This window comes from Populus nigra, chromosome 17, assembly GCF_951802175.1.
Source record: "Populus nigra chromosome 17, ddPopNigr1.1, whole genome shotgun sequence".
NCBI classification, from domain to species: domain Eukaryota; kingdom Viridiplantae; phylum Streptophyta; class Magnoliopsida; order Malpighiales; family Salicaceae; genus Populus; species Populus nigra.
Genome location: NC_084868.1, coordinates 12,396,182 through 12,415,760, shown reverse-complemented (window position 1 = coordinate 12,415,760; position 19,579 = coordinate 12,396,182). Strand labels below are relative to the sequence as shown.

The following is a 19,579-nucleotide window of genomic DNA, read 5'->3' as shown; positions in this document are numbered from 1 at the left end:
TTACAATTAGAATGTATATAAAAAAAATACCAATTTGGATTTTCTAAATAGTATATTGAGATGCTTTAATAAAAGCCTGACATCGAACACATATCTTCAAGTTGCTAGCAAGCGACCACCCACCACAACTCATACGTCTTCTTGAAAATCTGTTGCTGCCGCGTTCACTCTCCCGTTTCTAACCATGGAAGTCTTGTCCCTTCAAATTCTGCTGATACTTTTCTTTCTTTCCCTCTTTTTTTACCTCTACGCTCTCTTCCCTTCAAAGAAGAACCCTGCGAACAAGGGCTTCAAGGTTTATCCCATAGTAGGGGCCTTACCGGAATTCTTAAGAAATCGACACCGGTTCCTTGAGTGGACTACAGAAACACTCAGTCATTGCCCCACCAACACTGCTGTTTTTCCCCGTCCTGGCAAAGTCCATGGCATCATCACTGCAAACCCTTTGAATGTTGAGTATATTCTCAAGACGAACTTTGAGAACTACCCGAAAGGAAACCGGTTTATCAAACTTCTTGGCGACTTCCTCGGTAGAGGAATCTTTAACTCGGATGGAGAGCTATGGAGAGTCCAGAGGAAAACTGCTAGCTATGAGTTCAATACAAAGTCACTCCGAAATTTTGTCATGGATAATGTTGAGGTTGAAATTTCGACAAGGTTAGTTCCGATTCTTGCCAAGGCTTCGAAAACAAAGCAGGTGTTGGATTTGCAAGACATATTGGAAAGGTTTGCATTTGATAATATATGTAAAGTGGCTTTTAATGTTGATCCTGCTTGTCTTGGCGGCGATGGGACCAGTGGTTGTGAGTTTATGCGTGCGTTTGAAGATGCTGCCACACTTAGCTCTGGGAGATTCATGTATGTTCATCGAGTTTTTTGGAAAATTTACAGATTTTTCAACGTTGGGACAGAGAAAACATTGAGAGAAGCAGTTAAAATTGTCCATGAATTTGCAGATGAGATGATACGGTCTAGAATGGAGCAAAAGACCGGAAAGAATGATGAAGATTTTCTTTCACGGTTTATAGGGAAGGATGAGAATTCAACTGAATTTCTCAGAGATATTGTCATAAGCTTTATTCTGGCAGGCCGAGACACGACATCCTCTGCTTTGAGTTGGCTCTTTTGGCTACTATCATTAAACCCGGATGTAGAAGGGAACATATTAAAGGAGCTTGAAACGATTCGGTCAAGCAACGGAAAAAATCTCGGTGATACTTACAGTTTTGAAGAGCTCCGAGACATGCATTATTTGCAGGCAGCTATTTCAGAGACATTAAGATTGTATCCACCAGTGCCAGTGGATTCAAAAGCTTGCCAAAGTGATGATGTATTGCCAGACGGTACATTTGTGGGAAAGAAATGGTTTGTAACCTATCACGCGTATGCCATGGGAAGGATGGAGAGTATCTGGGGCAAGAATTGCCGCGATTTTGTTCCTGAAAGATGGCTAGAGAATGGAATATACAGGCAAGAGAGTCCATTCAAGTTTCCTGTATTCAATGCTGGGCCAAGAATGTGTCTGGGGAAAGACATGGCCTATATTCAGATGAAATCCATTGCAGCATCGGTGATTGAGCGATTTGAGATTGATGCGCAGAACAAGGAAAAGTGCCCGGATCATTTGTTGTCCTTGACACTAAGGATGAAAGGTGGATTGCAGGTTAAGGTGAAGGAAAGATGAGTGGAAATGAGGATGAGCTCGACAAAATCTCTCCACGCATGATTAATAATGTTGACTAGCTTCACGGCAAGCTAGTATTTGGGTCAACTGCACTGGCAGCTAGTCCTATGTTCGTTTGTTTTCCCTTTCATGGTGTTTATGCTTTAATAGTACCCATAGAAATTTGCTGAATTTATATTTATTGTTGGATGTTTTTATATGATATTTAAACTCACTCCATGTTGGGCTCATGCGACAAGAGGAGGGCTGCATGTAATTATCATTAATGTAATTCTCTTTAAAAAGATATCAAGATTTAACGTCTACTTGAGAAACAAATAAACAAACAAAAATCAAGCCAAGATCATATTTTTTTATAAAAAATCAAATCAAATTTTATTTTTTTTACCCAATAAGTTAAATTCACGATTCAGTATCCTTATTAAAACTTAATTTAACTAACTTAATTTAACTTAAAAAAATTTCAAACCACACTTAAATTTTATTGATGCATAAACATTTCATATGTCATTGTTATATCACCCTTTTAAATTGCATCCATTTTAATAATTTTGCATTAGAAAAAAAAGGAAATTATAATATAATACACTTATAATATATATATATATATATATATAAAAAGAAAGTGAATAAGATATCTGCTTAATTTTAATGAATTCAAGAAAAATATTATAGTTTCACATAAAATTTTAATTCTGGTTAAATGAGGTTGCCAGAAAGAATCTCAGGTTAACCAAACCAACACAAATTTCAGTTTTGGTTAAAGAAAGTCGCCAAAAAAGATTTCAGGTTGACCAATGAACTATTACTATACTCAACATAGATTTTAATTTTGGTTAAACGGAGTCGCCAAAAAGATTACTCGACATATATTTGAGAGTAGACGATTGTCGTGACACGCCGCACACATGCAACAATTATATTCATGATATTAATTATAATCAAAATAGTAATATTTTTTTTCATTTTTCTTCTCTACAAGGTATGCAGACCCAGCCGCACGGGTCTGTAACCTCTCAGGGGGTCTGCAGACCCCAAGTGTAAGTCAGTAGAGACTCAAGCGTGCGGATTTGCATCCAACACGCAGTTCTACAGATCACAGTGAGCAAGTCTGCAGACCAATCACGTGGGCCCGCAAACCCACTCACATGGATTTGCAGCTAGGCGTGCGGGTCTGGTTCTAGCGCTCAAGGCATGGCAGCCCCAACACCAAGTGTCTACAGCCTCATCATGCTCCACCAAAATTTGCACTAACTGTTTTCTCCCAAACTATCATTTCAATGTCTAATTCATTTCAATGAAAAAATAACTTCACCTTGGTCTTTGTAACTCTGTGTGGCAAGAGCAACTCTGTCATTACACTATTTCAATCCACAGTGTACGTTTTGCGTTTAGACAAATAATAAATGGACATTTTGCTCTTTTAGTAAATTATATATTTTTAATATTAATACTTTTAATTATTATAATAATAATAATATTCAAAATAGAAAGAATAATATTTATTATATTAAAAATAATATTAAACTTTTATTATTATTTATAGTAATAGTTTTTTTTTAATTATTAACGATAAGAACAACAACAACAACAATAATTGTTATTATATTTTTTTTTCTTTGCTAGGTTTGTAGACCCAATGGCACAGGTCTCCAATCCCTTGGGATTCTACAGACCCTAAGTGCGCGGGTCTGCAGACTCAGGCATGCGGACTTACAAGCCCGCTCGTCTGGGTCTGCAACCAGGTGTACGGGTCTGGTCCAAGCGCTTAGGGATGGCAGCCCCAGCGCCAAGTGTCTATAGCAGTCGGATGCATATCTCATTTTATATTATGAAATATCTTGATCTTACTTGCATAGACTTTTTAATTTATATTTTATTTTTTATATAAAAAACATATTAAAACAACCTACATACTCGGTATTTAAAAAAAATTATAATCCACGGCTAAATGCAAGTTAAATGACACATTGAAGTAATCTATATATCCGTTATTTTTAAATAAAAAAATTAATACCCGCGGCTAAACGCAAGTTAAATGAGTAGTATTGTAGATGGGATAAATTGGGTAATTAGTATAAAAAATAAAAATAAATGGTAAAAAAATATATGATGAAATTTTTTTGACAAAAAAATACAGTATTCTCAACCGAGACATTAATTAACAAACCAGATATTTCAGAAAGCAACGGACATTTACTAAAAGAAGGCAAGATAATTTTAAAATGTTCTATTTCATCAAAAATAAAAATAAAAAATTGAAACAGTTACGTTGACTGTGTTAAAAAAAAAAAAAAAAAACTTTGGCGGTGACCTCTGAATAAAGTGTATGGTGCGGAGAGGCATCTTGTAAGTGAATGCTGTTCCTTTAATAATTGAACATGAAATCTATCTCATATCATGTGTCCAATACATGACAAAAATATAAATTTGTTGTATTATTTATTTATTTATTTATTTAGGTAGTTTTTTGAGATTGCAGAAAGTACTGTATTTCATATAAAAAAATAATTTAATTAATTGATATTTTTAAAATATTTTTTTTATAGTTTTGATATATTAAAAATTAAAAATAATTATTTTAATATATTTTTTAAAAAATAGAGTGTTGGTGTATTTGTATCGGAATATCACATAGGGTTTGGTAAAAATTGAAGCTACTTGTGTTTGACAAAGAAAATAACCTAAAAACATCAAAAAATATATATTAATTTAAAGTAAAATAAAAGAAAAATAAATAAATTTTTTATCCCTAATTTAATTTCCGGGCCCATGTCTATCAATTTTCTTATAGCAATTGAATATTATTGGATAATTGTCCATTTTACATAGAAAAATAATGTTCTATAGCCATGAATTGAAATTGAGATTCTAAAAAACCTATTAAACTCCAAAACACCATAAAATCGGTCAAGAAAAAAAAAACAAATAAAAAAACACCATAAGTTGTCATCACTAGAGATAGCCATGGATTATATTATATTTCCATGTAGGCACCCAAAAAAAAAACCCATCTAAATGAGAAAGAATGTGGGAAATTATTTATCATGTTTGTGGGAAATTATTTATCATGTTTTTCTTTATTTTTTTTTTATCTTTTGGAAACAAGCAGATGAATCCAAAAACCTTAAGCTCCGTATAAAGTGAGAGTATGCATGAAAATTAACACGAATATCGACACAAGAGGAGCCATACAAGACATGTGAATACAGCCAACCCTTCTTCTCAGAAAAGAAAAAACTCAGAAAGAACAAAGAGAAAAGTTTTTTAAAAAAAACCAGTAAGGCATCTACTTTCATGTAAACGGCAGAACCTTGAGCGCCGGCTCAGTACTTCCGACGCTCGGTGAAGCATACTTACAAACTGGTGGTGCGCGTAGGTCGAGGACATCACAAACCATATATTGCCAAATGGTGTCTTCATGTTCATATAAATATATACATGTATATATGTACTTCATTGTTTTTTAAAAATCATATCATAAAGCATCGTGAGGTTTTAAAAGACTTTTTTTAGATATCATTTAAGTATGTTTGGTATGGTAGAAATTACATTTCAAATAATTTTTTATGCCGAAATACATGTAAATGAATTTTTTTATTTTTTAAGAAATTATTTTTGACATCAGTACATCAAAGCGATCCAAAATATATAAATCATATTAAATTTTAGCATAAAACATTTGAATTTAAAAAAAAATGATTTCTCTAGGACTCAAAACCAACCTTTATACAAAAATATTCTTTGTATTCTAATAAAACTCGTGGCTCCAAGAAGGTTTTTTATTGATAGAAAAATTCAAATTTAAAACCTCGTAGCAAACCTCCGAGCCCCAACTCATATATATTAGACCAACACCTTGATGTTATATACAAAATACAATCATGCATAAATATCAAATATATATATATATATATATATATATATATATATATATATATAAACTTCTATGGCACAAGTGAATTTAAAATGGCTACTATAATTCTCTTAAAAGAAAAGGTCCTATGTTATGTTATAAAAGATCACGTTAATTAGTTCTTGCTTGTGAAATAAAGGAAAGGTAGTTTGCTCTACAGTGAAAACCCGCAAACCTGACGTGATTTCTGGGTTCTTTTCTTTCGAGTGATCCCCCAAATAAATAAATATGTGTATTGCACATAATTATTATCCGAATCATATCAAATCTTAACAAGTTTCTTTATTTTTATTAAAAAAATAATATAAATAATAATTTTTATTTTTATTTTTAAATTGAAACAATTATTTAACATGGTATCAAGATTTTATTGAATATATAATTATAAATTCAAATCTCATCCATCTATATAAATTTTAAATTAAAAAAAAATATCAAAAATATTAGCAACAAATTAAAATAGTGGATTGAGATTTGATTTTTGGTTGGCAATACATCCGCATCCCTATACAGTACTGTCAACTTCAATTGTGAGAAAAATTCAAGCCTGGAACACACGTGCTGAACAACAAATGGTGGTTTCCAAAGTTAAATTGATTGAAAACTTTTACGAAATAAATTGAGGGCCCAAAGAAATGGAATCGAACCTCTTTCCTTCCTTGTCCACTAACCATCCATATATATTTTGCTAAATGGAAAGTTAAAAAAATATATATATATATTATTCTGATTTTTCAGTATTTATTTTAAATGTTTAAGGAAATTGCTAAATAAAATGTTATTTTATTAATTGTTTTTACAAAATGATATTCCTTGTAAAAATACTAAAATAATATTTATTATAATAGTAATTTTTTCATTAATTTTCATTTTTTTCCTTTGATTTTTTTTAAAATCTACGTTTTTTTTTGTTATTTATAAGATTATTCTAGTCTCATCACTTGTATCATGAATTTGACAGATTTATCCGAATTGACTCATGTGTTTTTTTATTTTTTTTTTAATTAAGTTTTTTTAAAATTTTATCCTTTAATACTGAGTTTATTGAGAATCATTCGGGTTATTTTTAAACGCGTTAAGTCAATTAGATCACATCAAGTTGTTAAAATAATTATGTATCAAATATTTTAAAATATAATTAAAATTTTTAAATAACTTTTTTACAATTAGAATGTATATATATATAAAAAAACCTATATCGACACTGTTAAAAAAATTATATTACCATTTTGAATTTTCTAAATAGTATCTCGAGATGCTTTAATAAAGCCTAACATCGAACACATATCTTCAAGTTGCTAGTAAGCGACCACCCACCACCACTCATACATCTTCTTGAAAATCTGTCGCTGCCGCGTTCACTCTCCCGGTTTCTAATCATGGAAGTCTTGTCCCTTCAAATTCTGCTGATACTTTTCTTTCTTTCCTTCTTTTTTTACCTCTACGCTCTCTTCCCTTCAAAGAAGAAACCTGCCAACAAGGGCTTCAAGTTTTATCCCATAGTAGGGGCCTTACCGGAATTCTTAAGAAATCGACACCGGTTCCTTGAGTGGACTACAGAAACACTCAGTCATTGCCCCACCAACACTGCTGTCTTTCACCGTCCTGGCAAAGTCCATGGCATCATCACTGCAAACCCTTTGAATGTTGAGTATATTCTCAAGACGAACTTTGAGAACTACCCGAAAGGAGACCGGTTTATCAACCTTCTTGAAGACTTCCTCGGTAGAGGAATCTTTAACTCGGATGGTGAGCTATGGAGAGTCCAGAGGAAAACTGCTAGCTATGAGTTCAATACAAAGTCACTCCGAAATTTTGTCATGGATAATGTTGAGGTTGAAATTTCGACAAGGTTAGTTCCAATTCTTGCCAAAGCTTCGGAAACAAAGCATGTGTTGGATTTGCAAGACATATTGGAAAGGTTTGCATTTGATAATATATGTAAAGTGGCTTTTAATGTTGATCCTGCTTGTCTTGGCGGCGATGGGACCAGTGGTGGTGAGTTTATGCGTGCGTTTGAAGATGCTGCCACACTTAGCTCGGGGAGATTCATGTATGTTCTTCCAGTTTTTTGGAAAATTAACAGATTTTTCAACGTTGGGACAGAGAAAACATTGAGAGAATCAGTTAAAATTGTCCATGAATTTGCGGATGAGATGATACGGTCTAGAATGGAGCAAAAGACCGGAAAGAATGATGAAGATTTTCTTTCACGGTTTATAGGGAAGGATGAGAATTCAACTGAATTTCTCAGAGATATTGTCATAAGCTTTATTCTGGCAGGCCGAGACACGACATCCTCTGCTTTGAGTTGGTTCTTTTGGCTACTATCATTAAACCCGGATGTAGAAAGGAACATATTAAAGGAGCTTGAAACGATTCGGTCAAGCAACGGAAAAAATCTCGGTGATACTTACAGTTTTGAAGAGCTCCGAGACATGCATTATTTGCAGGCAGCTATTTCAGAGACATTAAGATTGTATCCACCAGTGCCAGTGGATACAAAAGCTTGCCAAAGTGATGATGTATTGCCAGACGGTACATTTGTGGGTAAGAAATGGTTTGTAACATATCACGCGTATGCCATGGGAAGGATGGAGAGTATCTGGGGCAAGAATTGCCGCGATTTTGTTCCTGAAAGATGGCTAGAGAATGGAATATACAGGCAAGAGAGTCCATTCAAGTTTCCTGTTTTCCATGCTGGGCCAAGAATGTGTCTAGGGAAAGACATGGCCTATATCCAGATGAAATCCATTGCAGCGTCGGTGATTGAGCGATTTGAGATTGATGTGCAGAACAAGGAAAAGTGCCCGGATCATTTGTTGTCCTTGACACTAAGGATGAAAGGTGGATTGCAGGTTAAGGTGAAGGAAAGATGAGTGGAAATGAGGATGAGCTCGACAAAATCTCTCCACGCATGATTAATAATGTTGACTAGCTTCACGGCAAGCTAGTATTTGGGTCAACTGCACTGGCAGCTAGTCCTATGTTCGTTTGTTTTCCCTTTCATGGTGTTTATGCTTTAATAGTACCCATAGAAATTTGCTGAATTTATATTTATTGTTGGATGTTTTTATATGATATTTAAACTCACTCCATGTTGGACTCATGCAACAAGAGGAGGGCCGCCAATGAACGATAATGTAATTATCATTAATGTAATTCTCTTTAAAAGGGTCTCAAGATTTTACGTCCACTTGGGAAACATATGAACAAACTAAAACCACAAAACCTAGTGACCCACCATCATATCCACTAGCCAAGACCATGATTTTTATTTTTATTTTTATTTTAAATCAAATCAGATTTGAATTTTTTTTTGAATCAAACATGTCAAATTCACTTCGGTAGCCTTATTAAAACTTGATGTAACTTTTTAAAAAAATCCTTCACAGATGGGTCTTCATCAAAGATGAGTGTTTTAACTTTGACACTGCAGATATCGGTTCTATAGCGCCAATGATTCCATTTCTTATATGGCACAGCAAAATGTCATTGTTGAACAGGTTATTGATATCATAAATGATGGAAGATTAAAGATGATGATAATGAGATAATTTATATTTTCCTTCTAGAACCAAACTATTTGCAAGCTTCGGATGACAAATGACACATACCTGCCCATAACAAGTGACTCAACAATACACTTCAAATATTTTCTTTCAGATTCCCATTTCCAGATTCATGATTGAGGTTAGTTTTGTTTTTCTCTTATTTTCTTAGCAAACATTTGCATACAAATTCTACTTGAGCAATCTAACCTTAAAAAGTGATGAACGTTCAAGTTGAGGATTCATCTCTGTAGATGAGGTTTTCCAATTCGAATGTGATTTTATGCAACAAAATCATAAAGCTCAATGAAAAATCGTAAGTAAATAGGATTCGGTATGTGTAAAGGATAACCATCGAAAAAAACAAGCAGACAATGCATGATAATATTGCAGCCCTAACTTTTTGCACAAACCTGCCTTGATAAACACTTAAAGAAACAAGACGGGTTTGGCGAGAATAGCAGAAATTATAGCAGCTAAATCAGACATCCTCTGAATGAAACTTTCCCCCCCCACAATGACAGGGTGTATGCTAACTGTTTCTACAGAAAAATCGAGTTGTCCTAGACCTATTTTTGCGACCTTTTAAGTAGCCTACAAAATTGAAGTCTAGAAAGTTTGGTGATATACATTACTATCAATTGTTGGGTGCCCTTACCTTCAGAACCAGCAAGGACATCTCCCGTTTAGAGTTAGCTTTGCCACTTGGTGCACTTCAATGCCTCCATGACCAGTATTTGTGTTAAACACAGAATAAAGCCTAGGAATCTGCAATACCCAACGTGATCAGAAAATTTCCATATTAAACTGAAACAGCTTTAATTGTTAACACAAAATTCATTGTTAAGGACAAGAGTATAAATACAATACATGATGGGTATGAAGCAGTGGACGTGGGAATCCAAGTAAAAACACAACTTAGTGGATCCACCCAAATGATCTCAAAAGATAATTTTGTAACCCATAGAGATTCAGATTATGGACTGCTGGTGATCCAACAAATATGGAGATGACCAAAAAATAAGTTACAGATACAAAATTTCAAGTTCTAGCTTTTTATGATGAGAATCCCATTAACCCTGAGTGCCTTTGTCAAAAAATGGAAAACCAGGTTTTATGTCTCCTTAGGTGTTGACATAAAGCATAGTTTACCTAGCATGCTATAGTTTTATAACAATTGCCCTAAGTGTTGCATGGTAAAACCCTAAGTGACTTGTTATTACCCCTGATTATTCTTAAAACCTAGAAAATGTCATAGTTTAAAACTTTGAGAATGCCATGTTGACCTTCTAATTCTATTTACCTTGGCCCTCCCCTTGTTTCTGTTTCAGAGTTATTTTGGTTGAAAATGAGATAAGGTATTTCATCCCCTGGCAATTCACTTTTAAAAGTAGAATTGTGCTTCAGTATAGGCCTGAAAAGGAAGCCCCCATTCGCTCAAAAACAAAAACAAAACAGAAAAAAAAGCAAGTGCCATCCTGGTGTAATTACTAGAAACCAAGACATTGTCTTCTACTTCTCATCCATCTGAGGCAGTAGTAAGTTCAGGCCCACCTCAAACAAACATCTACAGGTGGATTCAGTGGGGTACGGGTGGGGGTAATAAGCCACTTAAATGAATTTAGTTGCCCACTTCAGCTCCTTTAATAGTAAGCAAAGCACTCTCTCAGTATCAGGAACGTCCTTAATCAACTTCATCCAAATATTAGGTACTACTGCTTACCTACATGATCACATTGAGCAATGACTTGATATTTTTCCAATGGGAGATACCATTTAAGAACTTCAAAAACTTTAGAATGTCTATCTAAAAATAAGGGAATTCAATTACAAAAGGCTTGCTTTAAGTTGTATTTTGCACCCAAACCACATACCTTGCTTATTTGGCAAGAAGGAATGGCACAGAAGTTCACTTCAGGGATGAATCATTGTTATGACCAGTACCAGAATTTTCTCCATTGCTAATGGCATCACCTGTCTTCACCCTTCGATAAAAGAGAACATACGCGGCAGCTGACTTCACATCTTCTTCATTTATGGGTGATATGTGAGCATCATCAAAGTTGTACCACCTGTTCTCCTCCAGAAGCTGCACAACACAGATATAAATTAAGTTCAAGAAATGAACCAATCTATGGATAGCCCACTGCCCCAATATTAGATCTAGAAGCTGAAATTGGACTTATAGTAATGTTCAACAAGCTGTAGCTTCTAAACCTACTATCACAAAAAAATAAGGACAAGAACAGACTAACTTATCAAACACATGAATGAGTTGTAGAAAGGTCTCAATGCCCAAACATTTTATTTAACTCCAAACAATTAGTACCAACTATTCAAACCTTTCTTTAGCTTTTAACGAAGAATAATTACTGGGAACCACCTATCCATGGTCATGTATATAGTAATCCATGCAAAAATCCAAAATGTCCATGAACTGTCAATACTAGCCAATAATATGAGCTGCACACCAATCTTCTAAATTATGCACCTATTGCCAGTTCCTTCTATGCTCACCTTGATATGTGCAGTGTAGTGCCCACTTCCCATGCCACCATAATGGTTGGTCAATGCATATAGCTCATAGAGTTGACGTTGAGTGTTGTTCTTGTTGGCTATGTAATTTGTCAAATCAAAGTCACGGATAGGAAAGTTGACAAAAGTTTCTAGTTTATGCTTCATTGATCTGCTATAGGAAAACCTCTTCAAATGGATGACTAACACTTCTGGAAGCCTCCATAAATCAAGCTTTTTACTTGCTTGCCTCCGCTCCTTGCATTTTGGGCAGTACCTGTGTCAGATTTATTCACACTAATCTTTTAGCGCAACTTCTTTCCCTTCAACATGAAGGATAAATAATTCTGACATCCAAATACATAAGGAAAATGCCAACCAAAGATATATCCACTAAGGATTGGTCTGCATTGGAATTAAAAATTGTACGTTGGGGAAGAATAGACACTAACCACATATCTTCAGGCACCAAAGGCTCTTCACGCAGAAAACCTTCTAGACAGGTGTACAAGGAGAGAGGTTCAGTACGAGCTTTCTTATTCACAGGTCCATACTTGAACACTTCGGGCAAGTTTTCCAGATAATGAATGTCATACTTTTCTAAGAGCTCCTGTGACCAATCAACATATACCAACATTGATGTTGATGTTGAGGATAATTTAATTGTTTTGTCTTCTCCCACGGACAGATCAATGCATGCATTACTTTCCTCAACCAACTGAAGCGGTAGTTTGAATAATGTTACTGCCCTGGAACCGCTACTATCCTTGTTCATTGAATCTGATACAGGGTTAGTACATGCTTCATCAGAACTGCTGTGGTGGCACATATCTGATGCCACCAATGACGAGCAAGGCTCAGGAATGTCAGCTTGTCTCAAACTTTCAGATCTCAGCAAAGGTGAGAGCATTGTGTGAACTACTTTCTGTATATCACCTCTCGTAATTACATCATCATGTGAGATCAAAGAGACAAGAGGCGTTCCAAAGGGTTTCAACTTCTGTGCAGCCTTTGTATCACCTGTTTCCCTGTCAGCCAAAAATAAATAAGAGATCCAACATACAGATACATACATGTGCATGTACAAACAGATAAAATATAAAGCTATGTAATGTACAGCGCATTCCAAACTAACAAAGGCAATAATTGGTGCAAGGTATGAATACCCAAATCAGATAATACATACTGTTCTTGACAGCGATGAATCAACCTAAGCAGAAGTGTTTTCTTTAGCGACTTCGCTGTCTTGTAGGCAGCTAGGTGGTCATCATCTTTAATCGTGGAGAGGGATATTAAGGGGTCTTCTAGAAACCTTTGAAATAAATGGTTTCGTACCTGTGAACAACATGTTCAAATAGGTCAAGCCAAGGAATTGCACATCCATAAGTTTATGAACATGAGTGACAACAGTCAATGTCATAACCTCAGCAAGTTTAAGCTCTTCGCTATTCTTCAAGGAACAAGCACAGCTAAGTGCATTGATCAAGTCCCTGCATCGTCCCTGTTTCGGAACAGTCACTGTGCAAGCAAATGGCAAGGCACTTCCATCACATGTAAAAACCGTAACTGTCATAGAACGTGTAGTGGTGGATTGAAGTGGCAAAGAGAGGTACATGAAAGGATCAAATGTAACAGAGATTTTATTGCACTCTGGACAAACCAAAGTCGACTTGTATTGGCCCTGTGAACAGTGAAACAGTCAACAATTTTAGCACAAATACAGAACTACAAAAACAGTGGAAAGACAGCAATTTTGGCAAATGTGTCAACATAGAAGCATAACAATCAGCACATCCTTAATATGAAGCAAGAATACCAAGTTTCATGTCAAAGAATTCCACAAGAATTTAATAAAGGTTGGATCTTGTGGATTTTGGAATGACACTATATGCAATAACTCTGCACCAGTGCATCCTCATATGGCCCTGTCTTAACCTATCTTCAATGAGGGTTGCCTTGGCATATTATCTTAATATTCTCACTCTTCCTACAAATTGCAGCCTCTTAGTTGACCATTTCAAACATTCATCTTAATATTCCTGCATTTATATTTCATAACAAATTGCATCTTCACCATGAATCATACATTACCATATCAAGAATCGAGCTACAGGCCTCATCACAATGATACAGAAAACACCCTTCAACCAACCAGGATCCATGCTTGCATAATACTCCAGTAATGTTTCTTCATTTCACCACACTGAAGCACCTCTACTTAAATCAAGCTAACACCTCCATTCATGTTGCTAGTATTACAATAAATGCAGTCCATTTTATTCATGTTTAAATAAAACCTTGTACTATAAAGTACTTTTCCATAACTCTAAATCTCTAGTTTTCTCCAACTTTGGTTTCAGGGTTATCAAAACTATTTCATAAGAAAAAACCATGCACTATTTTTTGGAGTGTCTGTGTGGGTGGGCGGTGGGTGCGTGTGTTTTAGTTTTGCACCATCCAACATCATCCTAAATATGTCTAGTCAGTTCATCCAAGACCCAAAAAAATGAAGATTTGATGTAAGCAATCTTGAATGATCATTATAATACGCACCTGGCACACATCAACGATTATAGAATCATTACGAGCAATATGACTTGCCCAATATTCATCAGCAACTTCTTCATCTGGGCGACCATCAGCATCTTTTGACTTTTTATATGGCTTATGTTTAACACGATTCAGATCTTCATGAAGACCATCTAAAAGAAATGCTAAAAGCTCCTGCAACAATACAGACCACTTAGCTTATACAAACTGCACATAATCCATACAAAATGCAACACCACAGACCATTAGTGAAAAGTTTGTTGCCCTTGAGAACCTGAGAATCGTGCTGATTGTAGCCACTAAATTGAGGTGCAAATCGAGCCAACTTCATTTTAAATTGTCGAGGAGCAATTGCTGTTCGCCCAGGTGCCCATAACCTTCGAAGTAACTCACCAAATGCAAGAGCAAGCTCACCCTACAAAATTGCTAACTCAATTCAATAGAATATAAACAGAAAAGTTCAACAATGACTTACAATACTTAATATAGCTAAATGAAACTTCCATCAGTAAAATCACTCCTAATATGATCCATCTGTTAAAATAATTTTCATTCAGTCATTCTTAATGATAGATGAACTTCACATCTCAAGATTTGGCCTAGAGGTCTATTGATTGGCTGCAACTCATTTCCAAGGTAAGGTAAATAGGTATTCCAACAGCCATATCAATGTAAAGGAATGTGCTCTTCTAGGTTCATTTCAATTGTGTGTAGAAAGGCCAAGAAAAAAAGAATTCAATCCAGGGTGAATCCTTACAGCTTTTAAAATCAGCCTTTTATATTATCATTGATGTGCAATATCTTCAGCAAGCCAGAAAAGTGTACTGGACAATCAAAAAACAAGGACTCAGAACATCAAAATTTACGCAAATAAAAGTACTACTCAAACACTAAGATCTGGGATGGACAAAGAAATTCAAACCTATTCTTGTAGATTGCAGTGCACATACACGTACAAAATTTTGAGTGAAAACATATGAATTCCCTTTATAATTCCTATTAAGTAATTTAAAGAGTAGTTTGTATGCTTAAAAACATTCTATGTTGCTGCACTGATCAAGTTTGAAAGGGGCTTGAGTAATTTGCGATTAAAATTAATTAACATATAATGAATTCAAATTTAGTTGAGATCTTTGAAACCCAATTAGAAATAACATAACAACAGCTTGCCTGATCATCAGCATCAATTACAAGCTCTACTTGTGAACGGTAACAAATGAAAGGTTTTATCAGTTTTATACCTGACATAAAGTACCAAACTACAAATCAGTGCCACAAAAGATCTGATTAACAAACTCAAGAAAGAATAATAAATGTAAACAAGACCTGAGAAAGAAACAATAGATTGTACTTCCAAAAAAAGACAGTTATATCGATCCAACAAAAAATTGTCCCTCAATCAACATCTGAAGTCAGATCTTGCATGGCATGAAAGAAACTGTAATATATGTCAACAAACACACTTCCAAGACCATATCATTTAGATGAAATCGAATAAGCTCAAAACCAAGAGAATTTTAGCTATCCAGTGTGCCTTTACATTCAGCAAGTGTTTCAAAATCATGCTTAGAAGAAAATAAGCATAATTTATATTGTTCATCAATAATCAAACTTACCACCATACCCAGTGGGTTTTTCCAATTTATCTCTTGATGATAATCCTCTCGAAAATATTCAGCAAACTCTGATGTGTGAACAAGACATTGTATTGCACTATTCATAAAGCATGTGTTCCCTAGGTTCTGCAACCCAATCAAGCCACCAGAAGACCCCCTTGTAGTAACAGTACTGGTCCCATATGCATTATCCAGCTCCCTACCCTGATATGTCAGATTTGGACCCTGGGATGTCAGATTTGGACTTTGAGATGGCTCTGCACTGCAGCCTCTAGAAGCACCCTTGCTTGCAGATAAACCTCCTGCAATTGATAAGCTTGACTTAGAAGGCTCTAAATGAAAAGAACTAGCGTCCTTCACAGTTGGCCCATTGTCCTGAGCAGATCTTATAAAACGACTCAATGCAGTACCATTGGCAATGTCATGAACCTCCACCAGAATCTGTATACCATTATAAAACAAAAGAAAATTCAAATTTAAAACAAGAAAGTAACATGTATTTACACCATGGCACAGTACAAAAAGACTTACATCCTGATCCATCTGTAAGTTGGCATCATCAAGTGTTTTATCCATGTCATTCATCAGAGCATGTTTACGGTGGCCATAGTAATCCCAAATGCATACCTGTAAAAAAAATTACTAAATGATAAGAAATTGAGTATGAGGAATTGTTCAACAAATTTTAAACTAGAAACTTTCAATCTATATTTCAAAATATAAAAATAAATAGCTGAGGTATTTTCAAGCCTTGCCTGCTCTAAGTTCAGATAAAAAATCTCACAAGCTCTTTTGTGAAGCTCTCCAATTGTCTCCTGCGAAAATGATTCAGTTTTTTATGAGCAAACACAAGATATACTTGGAGAACATTTCATAAAATGGAAACTTACAGTTGAAACTTTAAACTATCACCACTCAAATTTTTGTATTCAGATTCTAAACACCATTTAGAGCTGATACAGCGGCCCTGGTTACTGGTTGGTTTTAATAACTCTTGGTTGAAACTGCATTTATTTGGTCAACAAGAGATGAATTTCACCACTTTCAGATTTATGCCGATATGGCTGCAAACAATCCAGCATGGTAGCTGTTGAGGTTGTCATGATGATGAATTTGATGGAGAGTGCGCAATTTTGTGGCAGATTTAGGGTAGCAGTGTTAGGGAAGTGGTAATGTGATACTTTCACAATGAGATAGGGCAACTTTGTGGTGATGACACACTTTTTAACGATTTTCTTCTATTTACTAACTTTTAAAGGGTTCCTTTTCTTTTCAAGAATTAGCTTATTTTCTCAAACACACTCAATACTGATTGCGGAAACATTCTCAAAGTTACTTAAAAGGTTAACAGTTGAGATTTTGTCAAGTCAATGCTAAATTGAGTGATCAACCATGTCCTTGGGTCAAGTTACAACAAAATAAGCTGCTCAATAAAGTAGCAAATCATGACAGATTTCAAGTTAATACCTTCTTGCTAATTCTTACTGCACTACGATCACCCTTCGGCATAACCAGTAGCTGAAGACGGAGAGGATATACCTCTACAGCAAACTCTGTCTGAGAAAGACCTGAACTGATTACTTTCCGTGACAATGCTGGACCACCTCCATACCTGTACCCAACAATACCATCACATTTATAAGAGCATTTCCCCCATTTAAAGATATAATTTAGCGATCCCTTATTGCCTGCGAAGAGAAGGCAATAAAGAAAACTCCTACCTATGTTCTCTATTCATGTTGGAAGTAGCTATTGAATATGGTATTGAGCATAAAAATCCTACCAAAAATTAAGGTTATAACTAACGGTCCTTGTGTCAAAAATGCAAAAAAGAAAAGCTAAAAAATGAGAAAGTAACGTCATAAATTCTATTCTTCCACAGTTTCATAACACAACTCACCAGGAATACAACTGGTTCCAAACTTCTTGCGGAAGCAATACATAATCACGGCCTTCTAATAAAGTATCATGAATCTCAATGCCAACATTAGACTCCTCCGAATTCACATCATATATCAAATCAGAATTATCAATACTAGCAGGCCTTTTTGAAGAACTAACTGTATCATAATTCTCTAACATAGATGACCCATCATTAGTAACATTTGTCTGGTCTTGGTTCACATAATCAATCCAATGTTGCCACCATCTATTATAAACCAGCAAAACAAAAAATATCACCAACATTATTATTCAAAATTTTAACAGCTCATTCTCAATGAAATAATAATAATAATAATAATAATAATAACTTCCATTCTCTACCACACACACACACAATGAACAAAATTGCTGAGTAAATTACTTAGTTCCCACTTGAAACTTGAACAATAATTGTCTCTTAATTCAGAAAACAAGAATTGAGATTTGCATTCTTTAAAGATTTCAGACAACTAAAAACCTTTCTTTACAGTAGAAAAATCAAAACTAAACAAACCCACTTTGCATTTTTACATTAAAAACTTGTTAACACTCTAAAAAATCAAGACATGAGAAGAAAAAAAAAAGACTTCAACTTTCACTCTAAAAACAAAGCTTTGAATTTTTTGAAGTCACGAACCTTTCAACACGAAAAACCCACACAGAGGAAAGAAAAATAAAGAAATTAATGTTACCGTTGAGTGATTAAATAAAAGCTATCGCCTTCTTTACTCTTAGATTCTGAAGTAATCGCAATGTCTCTAATCAAAACCCTCTCTTCTTCTGGTGTCAGCTGTGCACCGCCGCTGCTGTTGTTGCACGCCACCCTCACCTCCGTCATCAGAGAAGAAGAGAAGTGATTCTTTTCCTGGATCTACAGATTTGTGAAATTCTCTCTTTTGTTTTTGGTTTTCCTGAATTTTGTTGAGTGTTTTCTCGAAAACCAAACAAGGAGGGAGAAAAAAATCAGGTGGTTTTAGTGTAATATCTCAGCTAAACCCTTGATAATTCATTTTTTAAGATTGTTAGAAAACTTGTTTGGATATCTAAATGGGTTAGTTTTTTTCTAAATGGGTCGGTTTAGAGTGGATGGTTTACGAGTACTATCACACCCGATCCAAATGCAGCTGACATCCGTTTTGATTCATGTGAAAACCAGCATTTAAAGGATGGGACGATGAAGAGTTTCGATTTTATTAGAACCTTGTTATAAAACTCCTTCGAAATCGACTCGTTCAAAAAATGGATACCATGAATCTAAGTTTTTTAAAAAAACAAAAAACTTAAAACAAAATCATTTTAAAAAAAAAAATAGACTTTTTCTAATATCTCGGATTGATGAGTAATGATTCATTGGGCTAAATTTCAAATTAATATGTGAATTTATAAAATAAGCTTTGAATTAACTATCGTCAAGTTCAAGTTTTAAAATCTAATTTGGAATTTACTCAACTCAAAATATAAATATATAAAACTCAAGTTTTTTTTAAATTACTTTAAAATTAAATTATTTTAAAAAAAATCGAGTTTTTTCTATTAAGGAAGGGAGATTTGCTTGGATATCTAAATGGGTTTCCAAATTTGGAAGGTGACTCTAAATGAACCCTTAGGTTTTTTATGAAAGTTTGATAAAAAGCCCAACATAGTATTGCTAAAAATATATCCATTAGGCCCATATAGAACACCCTATTGGGCCCAAATGCTGTCATATTTTAAGAAAATTAAACAACAAAAGAGTAACAAAGAAATTTGAAAAGAAGATGATTGTTTTTATTTTCATTTTTTCCTTAAAATGAAGTTCTTTTAAGAGTGATTTTATTCATCCCCG

The 19,579-nt window shown here is 34.6% G+C and overlaps 3 protein-coding genes across 7 annotated transcripts; 2 read left to right on the top strand and 1 right to left on the bottom strand.

Moving 5' to 3' along the window:
* Nucleotides 1–92: 92 nt before the first annotated feature.
* Nucleotides 93–1,855, top strand: LOC133677045 (cytochrome P450 CYP94D108-like). Of its 2 annotated transcripts, XM_062098886.1 has the most exons (2): nucleotides 93–657; nucleotides 799–1,855. In XM_062098886.1, exons 1-2 carry the CDS (start codon nucleotides 185–187, stop codon nucleotides 1,682–1,684), a joined length of 1,359 nt encoding a protein of 452 aa, XP_061954870.1. In that variant the 5' UTR covers nucleotides 93–184; the 3' UTR covers nucleotides 1,685–1,855. The 2 variants fall into 2 exon arrangements, with proteins under 2 accessions (XP_061954870.1, XP_061954869.1); XM_062098885.1 differs by having other exon boundaries at nucleotides 93–1,855.
* A 5,019-nt stretch (nucleotides 1,856–6,874) lies between these two features.
* On the top strand, nucleotides 6,875–8,654 carry LOC133676818 (cytochrome P450 CYP94D108-like). The gene has a single exon (XM_062098568.1). It carries the CDS (start codon nucleotides 6,980–6,982, stop codon nucleotides 8,477–8,479), a length of 1,500 nt encoding a protein of 499 aa, XP_061954552.1. The 5' UTR covers nucleotides 6,875–6,979; the 3' UTR covers nucleotides 8,480–8,654.
* An 853-nt stretch (nucleotides 8,655–9,507) lies between these two features.
* On the bottom strand, nucleotides 9,508–19,000 carry LOC133676817 (ubiquitin carboxyl-terminal hydrolase 5-like). Of its 4 annotated transcripts, none has more exons than XR_009835669.1 (16): nucleotides 18,447–19,000; nucleotides 17,732–17,980; nucleotides 17,299–17,443; nucleotides 16,587–16,646; nucleotides 16,363–16,458; nucleotides 15,840–16,272; nucleotides 15,386–15,456; nucleotides 14,490–14,630; nucleotides 14,219–14,389; nucleotides 13,089–13,346; nucleotides 12,852–13,000; nucleotides 12,118–12,693; nucleotides 11,669–11,942; nucleotides 11,026–11,240; nucleotides 10,455–10,874; nucleotides 9,508–9,919 (listed from the first exon to the last, which is right to left on the bottom strand). XR_009835669.1 is itself a non-coding variant. In XM_062098567.1 (16 exons), the coding sequence occupies exons 1-15, from the start codon at nucleotides 18,590–18,592 to the stop codon at nucleotides 11,061–11,063; spliced, it is 2,841 nt and encodes a 946-aa protein (XP_061954551.1). In that variant the 5' UTR covers nucleotides 18,593–18,997; the 3' UTR covers nucleotides 9,508–9,919; nucleotides 11,026–11,060. The 4 variants fall into 4 exon arrangements, 3 of the variants coding, with proteins under 3 accessions (XP_061954551.1, XP_061954549.1, XP_061954550.1); XM_062098567.1 differs by lacking the exon at nucleotides 10,455–10,874 and having other exon boundaries at nucleotides 15,840–16,133; nucleotides 16,242–16,272; nucleotides 18,447–18,997; XM_062098565.1 differs by lacking the exon at nucleotides 10,455–10,874 and having other exon boundaries at nucleotides 18,447–18,999.
* Nucleotides 19,001–19,579: the final 579 nt, after the last annotated feature.